We start from the raw sequence: 9,749 nt of genomic DNA, 5'->3' as shown, positions 1-9,749 counted from the left end.
GGGGGGGGGGGAGAGAGATAATCCCACGGTGGGGCAAAGAGGAAATGCGTCATTATTAATGGACCGAACGCTTTGTAGTCCATCCATACACCTCCGTAGTCCACAGGCACTATATGTGGGTGAATTAAGTGACATTTATTTATATTAAAATAAAAAATATATAGCTATATAAAGAACAATTACCTCACAGATTTTTCCACTAGTATTGAGGCTTTTTTTTTGTTTTTAAATGACTGGTTGCCAGCAGACCTATCATTGTTAAGTCTGGTTAATAAGGACGGGCCCTAGGATGACCTTTAACTATTGGTTTGAAGCCCCACCAAAAAAGAAAGAGCAGAAAAGGAAAGAAAGGAAAGAAAGAAAGAAAGGAGAATCTTCTGTGAAAGACATCCAAACATCACCATCTGCTCAAATATTTGAGAGGAAGTTCAGAAATGCTCATTGTTTGTTTTACTGAAGGCTGGGTGGTGAGGAGCCCGGGACCTCAAACAGCCAATCTTTATGCTTCTCCTTCACTTTGTCCAACTCCCCAGGAGCCCATTTCCCTAGAGCATCTCCAGAAGTTTAGTACTGACCTTCTAAAATTGTGGGGGACTTGTGAGACGCAGTTTAAAGACCCCCTCCTGACATGTTTTAGGACCTATAGTCTGTGTGAAATGTGTCTGATATGGTTTTTCCAAAGAAAGGTTTAATTAACTACTTAAAAATATTCAAATTATATTCATTCTTTCTCTGTCATTGTCCATCCTCAGTATTCGGCAGTGCAGGCTTCAAGTTTCCACGTCACACTTCAAACTCTACACAAAGATCATTCTGCACTGTGAAACATCCAAGTAACAAACAAGGAGTGGATGGAGGACTTTAAACTTTAAAAAAACGCCAAAAATCAAGTCCAAGGTATCCTGACTTTTAGTCCCTTGTATGGGTTCAGCTCCCAAAACTCCTATAATACAGTTTTCTAGCTTCTCGGATCTGTGCCTGGAAAATGTTCACATTTTGCTATATTTGTAGCTCAAGCTGATATAACCCTGATGACATCACTATGACCTCATCATATGAGTTATTTTCCAAAGCTCCTCCAGAGTCACAGAAGATGTTTTCAACCGTTTTCACAGGCTGCTCCTAGTGAGTAAACCGATCATTGTGTGTGAGAACGGTGGAGTGGCCCTTTAAGGCTAAGCTCTGTGGTCTAAAATTATTTTAGCCGTAAAACACTTAATACGGGGCCCAGCGGCTACCTGGAAGTGGGACATTTGATCTTGTTTATTATTATCCAATGTTTTTGCAGGGGTCAGTGAAGTTGAGGTAGGACAGAAATATAAACTGAAGGATTGGAGGCATTTGCTTGACATGCTATAAGTGGACACCGGCTCCTTGTTGTCAGGGTACGGATGGGGGAAATGTGAACCCAAGGGGGGCAAAGCTTAAAGATGTTGACCCGAGCTGGAGCAGGACAATCACAGCTAGATTCCAGACATTCTGATGGAAGCCCCTTGTTACTGTCAGACCCGTTAACACGTCTGCCTCACGCAGAGGTCTGTCTGCCTCTATAATCTCTATACTTCCTCAAACACACCTTCCAGGCACAAATATTTACTTGGAAGTTTGTTGTCATCTGAAAAACCTGAAAACGTTGTGTAAAACAACACCTACTGAACCCGTTTCCATAACATCAGGGTCAGAGGAAAAGTTATTACCTTTGAAATAAGATCCCAAGATTTTCTTCACTCTGGCAGATTTTCATGTTGACACTTTTTGCGGTTTCCTTTCAACAAGCACCCGCAGGCATGGAAGAGGGGGAAAAAAATCCTTTCAAGTACAGCGGACCTACCACATCAACAGTAGAGATGTCAGGTTTTGGCCTATCCTCAACTTACTGTAGTTTGATGAAGTGTTTCTGTACTGTAAAAACCTTGCTGAAACCAGCATGTGGGCTTATGACTGTTTCCAATAGTTAGTGTGCATGTGGCAACTTAAATGTACTGAGCATAAAAATCTGTATATATGTCTATATATCTGTCAACTATACATGTAATGTACACGAGATGAAATCAGACAAATGCCACCACCTAGTGGCTAAACACGTACAGTGCATATAACGGAAAACACATTCAACTATTTGTAATTGTGGCAAAAAAAGGAGAAAAAAAATTTAGGAATTCTCCACAATATCTATCAATGCAAGATGTACATTAAATAGCCTAAATGGTTTAGGAGAAAGTTCAGTCAAAGTAGAATGTATTTTTCTTATTTAGAGTGCTTTCCGGTTTCTAAACAGGGTATTAGTTTAAGTGTAATCTGCCAATTTATTTTAATACCATATCCTGGATCATATGTTAGATGTGGTCAACAGATTGTATTTGAGAATTTCTTTACACTCGCCAACCAGGTCAATTCCTGTTTTTAGTATTTAAGGAAGAGAAGCTATGCTTGCACAAAAAGACCAAACAACAGGACCAACACACCTTTGAAAAACCATTTAGCTTTTGCTAAAAAGGGGAATGGATGGTATATTGTTCAAAGATCAAACATTTCAAAATTGCCTGAATAAATAGTGATGGTCAATAAAAGAAGGTGAGAAAAATATGCAATTAGATTTTACTTTGAAGTCAAAGAATTCTGAACACACATACCAAATCAGAAGACTGAAAACAATGGAGACATATTAATCTGTTTAAACAAACATCATTTACACCAGGAAATATAAGCTATAACAATGTGCTTTGAAATTATGACAAAACAATTCTATTTAGAATCAGAGAATACACTGGGTGTTTTCTATATTTCCATTATTGGAAATGCATAGTCTTTATGTTTGTGCATTGTAAATATTAGGACTTACACCAATAATAAGTGACTTTACTTGGCAAAAAAACAAGACTTGTCACTGCCATTAATCTATCTTTCAAATGATCTCCTTTGGGAATTGTTTTAATGATTGTATGGTAAAAAAATGCACACAGTTTAGTAGAATTTCCATCCCCAATAACATCAAAACGATCAATTATTTTTAAGCCATAGTGGACATAGAAAATCAGCCTACTGTAATTCTATCTTGCTTACTGTTTCTGCTGACAATATTGTACATTTAGTGTCATCCCAACACTACACATACAGTAACATATCCCACCAGAGGGTCTTCCACTTGCAAACATACAAAAAACACTTCTACACATTTTCCTTTTCCTCCTGTACTTTGGGCTTTGGCTCGTGTATATCCGATTCCATCCCCGGCAGACTAGTTTTCCTACGTGCAGCCGTCTCAATCTTCTGCACCAGCTCCACATCCCACGGATGAGAGACGAAGCTGAGCACCTCCCCGTCCTCCATCCCTCCTGCTCTTCCCACCCTTCCTGCCCTGTGAATGTAGTCAGTATGGGATTCTGGGCAGTCGTAGTTGACAACCAAGCGCACTCGGGATGTGTCCAGGCCACGTGAAGCAATGTCTGTGCATACCAGCACATCCACCGTGCCCTTCTGGAAGGAGCGGAAGATTCCTGCACGCACGGCAGCAGGCATCTCCCCTTGCAGACGTGCGTGCTGCACCCCCATCTCCTCCAGCGAGTACCCCAGCCAGTTGACGGTGGCGGATTTGTTGCAGAACACCAAAACACCGCCCCCTCCTTTCTCCTGTTGGAGCAGCTTCAGGGCTTGGTGCAGCTCCAGGGTCTTGTCAGCACCCTTCACCTTCAGGAACGTCTGCTTGACATGTGGCATGAGGAAGTGCAGCATCTTGCTCTTGATAACCACCATGCTGCCAAGGTCTGTGACCTTGCTGAGCACTTCGCCGACACCACCGGGGAAGGTGGCCCCCACTACCAGCAGCTGGGCTTTGTGCCCCGGGCCTCGTGTTTCCTTGGGATTACTAGCGATGTTTGCGCGGAGCAGGATGTCCTCCACCATATCAGAAAAGCTGGGGTCGAACATGGTGTCCGCCTCGTCTATTACGAAGAAGCTCAGCTCGCTCAAGTCCAGGCAGCGTCTCCGCAGGGCCTTGACCAGAGCACCAGGTGTAGCCACTAAAATATCGGGCTGATTCTTCTTGAAGACCCCCTTGATGTGTCCTACCCCTTGCCCACCACCCACGGTCTTTGTCAGCAAGCCAAACGGAGCACAGAGAGTCCTGGACACCGCCGCCACTTGCTCAGCCAGCTCTCTGGAAGGCACAAGTATCACAGTGTGGATCCGGCGTGCACCCGTTGTGTCCATCTCTGGTTCCTTATCAGCCTTCAGTCTGTGAACAACAGGCAGGAGGTAACTCAGGGTTTTCCCACTGCCGGTCTCTGCAGCACAGAGAATGTTCTGACCTTTCATGACCTTTGGGATGGTCTGCAGCTGCACAGTGGTGGGGTGGGTAATGTTGATATTATCCAAAGTTTCCACCAGCTCCTTGCAGATGTGGAGGTTTTTAAAAGTCGCCAACGGCTTCTGTTCAACCCCCTCCTTCTGACTGTCAGCAACAAAGGGCGCAACAGCCTTAACGTTGTTGATGGTGAAATGGTCACCGAATGACTTGTAATGCTTCCATCCTTTGGAGCAGAGAATGGGCTCCTGGAACTTCCCAAGCACGTAGCCCACAGACTGGTTCAGCTCGGGGTTCTTGCTCTGGATCAGGAGCCTGCCAGCTTTCACGGTGCTGATCTTGTTCCTGCCTCGAGTCTGTTTCACGTTGTCAACGCGCTTCTGCAGGCAGCGAGGGACGCGAATAACCGCGGTGCCTTCTGGCTGGGTGGCTGTTCGGCAGAAGCGGCTCTGACTGACAGAACAAGCCGATAGTTTAACCAACTCGGGACGGAGTATCCTACCCGAGCACAGGACTCTGGACGCAGCGAAACAGCCGACCTTCACAGATTGCATTGTGCTGTTTAGAAGCTCCGCTGACAGCTTGGAGTCAGCTGAAGCGCGGAGACGGACGCGGCGCAGTGAGCTCTGGAGCTTAAAGAGTCTCTGTAAATGTCCGAAAACACCCCAAACATGTCAGCGTACTTCGGGATTAGACCTGACAGCGGTTTCGCCATGCTTCGTTTATCGGCGAATGTTGATGATGTCACGGGGGGGCGTTGAGTGATGACGTCTGTAGAAACGCACCGTCTAGATATCTCATTTTATTCAAAGTCAGCAGCAAATGTGCAGATATAAACACAAATTAAATATATATATATATATATCCTCAAGTATGAATACATTAATTCAACACAAATGCAATAAATCTATTTTAAATGACGTGAGCAGATACAGTTTTGAAAGCCTTTTTGTTAAGAAAAGATTTAATCATTTTAATTTAATGTTCCCTGAGAAAAAGTTTCTCACATATAGTATTTTGCCAATAATAATGTGAAGTTTACAAGGTAGAATTATTTTTCTATATAAATATTATTGTTGTTATTGTTATTTTTATGTTAGTTTTGAACAGTAAACCAACTGACCGTCCCCAGACGAGTGTCCTCTCTCTAACCCGATCACTGTGTGAAGTCTTGTGCATTGAATCCCCGTTCGAAATGGTAAATCAATCAGCTGATCACTGCCCTAGTGAATCAGCACTGCCTGCAGTACAGCGATGTCAGAGATTGTAATAGATTAGTGAAGGGTGAGAAAGAGCACTGTCATTGACACAACAGAGACTGTCAATAACTGTCCACATGATTCTGAGTTCTGGTCAATCCTCTTCAGCATACACCAAGCCCAAGGCCCTGTAAATGCACTTGTATTCATCTGATAATTGTATTGCCAATCAAAGCAGATCTACATTTAGCTTGATTATTGTTATAGGACTAGGCATCTTAATATAGTATGTAGTCTACACTTGTGAGGATGTGATCTTCAAGGCAAAAGAGAGGCACATGTTTGTATGCCTGCAGGGTTCTTAGGGGGATAATCCAGTGTTGCTGCTTTGCCACAGAGAGAGTAAGCTAATAAAAAAGAGGATGTTTGCCAGTTGCCTGAATGTTTTCATTTATTTTGGTTCATACATATTTTGTTTTGCATTCAAATTCTTTTCTGCAAAGGACAATTGCATTTATATCCAGCACAGAAAAAAAAAATCTGTTTTGCTGTCTGCATCAGTGCTGCTGTCACATCTAGCATTGATTGTACATCAGCTACCCTTCCCATGTGCTGAATGAAATCAGCTCACTGATTGATTTACTGTAGCTTCAGAACATCACAGACACTTTTAGTAATAGAATCTCTGTCACATGCAGGACAAACCAGTGCTGTGTCAGCCGGAGTTTCTAGAAACTGGGGTCTTAGATTTCTGTCTCCTAACAAAGGAAGAAAAAACTGAACTGGGCATATACTGGTTACTTATATGTAAAGGTCTAGTTAATAGACAGGTGCTAGTTTTTTTTATTTAATCAGCCTCATCATTTGCAAAATAAAGACTTGCTGTTGTCGATATTCAGTTTCACAGCCTGAACAAAAGAGGGCAGCATAAATCAACAAGGAAGATTTCAAGTCATCTGAACTCCTAATCAGAACTGTGGTAGCAGGGTTTTGCAGTCTTACAAGTCTGCAATATTTCTTTCACGTTTCAAAATAAATTAAACGTATTGATTAATTAATAGATAAAATAACAAATAAATGACATAAATTACAGAAGGTTTTACTTACAAATATTTGAGAATGTATATAAAAAATAAATGTATTTCTACAAAACAGTGTGGTTGCCTAAGTGGCCGACATTCTGATACAGCACTGTGTGCAATTTGATATTTGTTGACATTTAGTGAACGCTGCGTGTGTTGCCAAGGTGCCGCTTTGCATTTCTGCAGTTTGTGCAAACCCCAATCCTTGAAAGAGTGACACCTCTCAAACAGGACCAGTGTGGGGGCAGATGTAATTTTTTCTTTCCTTCATAAGTTTCTTTACAAGAACATAATATCACAAACCACATCTACAACCTCCCACACAATTTGTTTTCTTTATCTTCTCCCTTCAAAGGTCATCTGCGAAGATAAGAGACGCAGGTAACCTGAATTAGACTCGGGTGGGTCTGCACTGGAGAAAGTTCAGTCAAGTCATGTGACTGTCACATAATAATATGATAAACATTTTACAAGTCAATTAATAAGAATTAATAAGAATATATTTATGATAAAGGTAAATATCAAGTCAGTAAATTGAGAATTGTTTGGATTAATTTGAACTAAAACCTTAACTTATCCTTTCTTTTGTAAGCAGATAACTACTTATTCCATGATACTATAGTCATTATAATTGAGAAAGCTAAAACTTTAATTTGCTTGTACCATTTTTAAGGAACATTCTTGAGTAAGTGATTTTATTTTCATTGACTCAAATGTGTTGCAACAGGGCAAAAATTGCAGCTCCGTCGGATATTTGAATTCAATTTGTTTGGCTTCTCTTTTGCATTGTAAGTTAACCACATAGAAGACTTGGTTATAACAATGTGAATACTGACTTCTTTTGAGAATACACAGAATACAGTGATACAGACTGGGACTGGTTGGTACTTCGGGACCTTTTTTTACGCAATAATCATGTGACGATAACAGTAATTGTTGCTCATAGTAGTCCATAAAAACAGCTGTTAAATTATTTATCATTACCTATTCAAGTCAACTATACACCTGTTTGAGTAGAAGATTTTTGTCCTTGTTTTACAAATGTTTTTTTTAGCAATAAATACATAATAATATGAAATATAATAGTTTTCTTAATATTTATTGTTAATCAGACCACTGCAAGCAATCTTCTGTGACAGGATACCATTAAACTGCATTAAGTTCAGAAAGGGAACTGAAAATGTAACAGTATTGGTGTCTATTCGAAACTATAATCACACCAAGTCTTTCAGCATTGCAAAGAACAAATGTCTGTTGGGAGAGAATTGCTTCAGAAGATGGCATATAAGTCAAAAAGGGTTCAACTTTGTGCTTTTGCTTGGAAATAAAGACCACAGGAAATGTGATATTGATGCTTTCAGATGCATTTGTGAGCTGAGCGCCTGTCTGTACGCCCACATACATCTAGCATAGGTATATGTAGTGTGGCTGTGTCAGAAAAAGAAGAGGCTGTTGTCTGCTGCGCATGCAGTTTGTGTTGAGGATGGACTGATTTACATCAAATTGTGCTCTTACAGAACTTATTTTCAGCAATATAATAACTGATCTTTGGTGCTTTATTTCTTGGTACTGTGCATCTTTAGCTTGAATATAGGAAAATTTTAAAAGGTTCATTTGACTTTACACAAATAATATACATATATATATACTTGTTTGTTTCTTTTATTGTTAAAATATTATTTTCATTTTATTGATCCATGATAGGGAGAATGGACTGTAGCAGTAATGCACCTAATAAAACTTAAGATGTTTTATAACTCTGCTTATCAGTGTTGCAAAAACCCTTTGGTGAAACATTAAAAAACGTGCTTGATAGTGGTAGATATTCTTGATCAGCAATTACTGTGTCTGTGTGTGTACATAGTACAGGTATGGGGCAACACAACAAGAACTTGAATACCTTGAAAAATTACAAACAAACAAATAGTTTTGCCTTATCTCCAACAGGGTGGAAGGAAATAACTGAATACTGATAGAAATGCTGTGAGGCCATCAGAGCAGCAGCACATTAAAGCTTTAGAGTGCATCAGCCTGTGTGTTGCTTACCCAATAAAGATTAACCTGAGGAGATTGATGGGTTGGATAGACTCAGAGGTTAGAAGGAGTGGAACAACCCTTATACAGACAGATTTATTATTGCTTTATTCTAGCTGCAATCTGGTGAGAAATATTAAGAACTGCATTGCGATTGTAATAAACCAATGACAGAAAGGAATCCCTCAGAGCAGGAATGTACAGTGTGACTGCTGAATATGCACAAGATACAAAACTCCTCATTAGCTTGACCATGTAAGGGTTACATTTAACAAGGTCTTTAATGGTCTTTTTCTGGCCAATGTAGCCATTTTCAAATGGTTGGATCACAATATGCTCATCTTCTCAGCCCTTATTGCACTTTTGGTTCACATTTTAGTGGAGTTTCCGAGGGAATATACAATACAAATCACTGGGAAAAATCACAATTTGAGCGGGAAATACATTTTGAAAACAACATTTCAAACTGAGCTTTAGAATCGGGGATAAAAATGGCAAATAAATACAGGTATTTAAACCCTGTGCCCTGGGAACACAAACAGCGTTTTTTCAATCACTCGGCTCGAGGAGCTATTTAGGCTGCACCACCCACAACCTAAATGATTCAAACAGCTATGATGAAGATGTCTATTCTTCCTAGCCTACAATACAGCTTCAGTCACAAGCCTAAATTGACTGATTAGAAATTAATGGACCTCTGTGGCGACAGGCTCAAGGGATCTAAAGGTAAAAAGTGCATCATGTCATTATACTTACCAATCCTAGCCTGGACAGTAACCACACAGAGAGCTAGGGCTGAGGGCCGGGCGTAATCGGATGTAAACTAATGGAGGGTGGTTGGAAGAGAATGGAGGGCCAATTAAATAGAGCAAAGTGGCTGTAAGACCTAGTTGTTGCAAGGTCAAAGGGTCTGTACATTTGGATTTGCAAAAACAGCTTAATAACACAATAAAAGGACATAATCAAAGGTATTAGGTGTAATGTTTCCTGTGTGTTATTTTTTTTTTTACTCCGGCTACAAAACATACAAAACCTTAAAAATGCAATATACGTTTGGCTCTTAACTTGGTAAGTCTTTAATGAAGTGTTTATTAACTCCATAGCTGTGGGAGCTTTGTGTGTGTGTGTGTG

The 9,749-nt window shown here is 40.4% G+C and overlaps 1 protein-coding gene across 1 annotated transcript; it reads right to left on the bottom strand.

Annotated features, from left to right (window-relative positions):
- Positions 1–2,586: 2,586 nt before the first annotated feature.
- Positions 2,587–5,035, bottom strand: ddx28 (DEAD (Asp-Glu-Ala-Asp) box polypeptide 28). The gene has a single exon (XM_035652322.1). It carries the CDS (start codon positions 4,855–4,857, stop codon positions 3,169–3,171), a length of 1,689 nt encoding a protein of 562 aa, XP_035508215.1. The 5' UTR covers positions 4,858–5,035; the 3' UTR covers positions 2,587–3,168.
- Positions 5,036–9,749: the final 4,714 nt, after the last annotated feature.

The sequence above is a fragment of the Morone saxatilis genome, unplaced genomic scaffold (assembly GCF_004916995.1).
Source record: "Morone saxatilis isolate NCDOM2014 unplaced genomic scaffold, NCSU_SB_2.0 Contig11, whole genome shotgun sequence".
Taxonomy (NCBI): Eukaryota; Metazoa; Chordata; class Actinopteri; family Moronidae; genus Morone; species Morone saxatilis.
The sequence above is the reverse complement of the archived record's forward strand: the minus strand, read 5'-3'. Positions and strand labels throughout refer to the sequence as shown.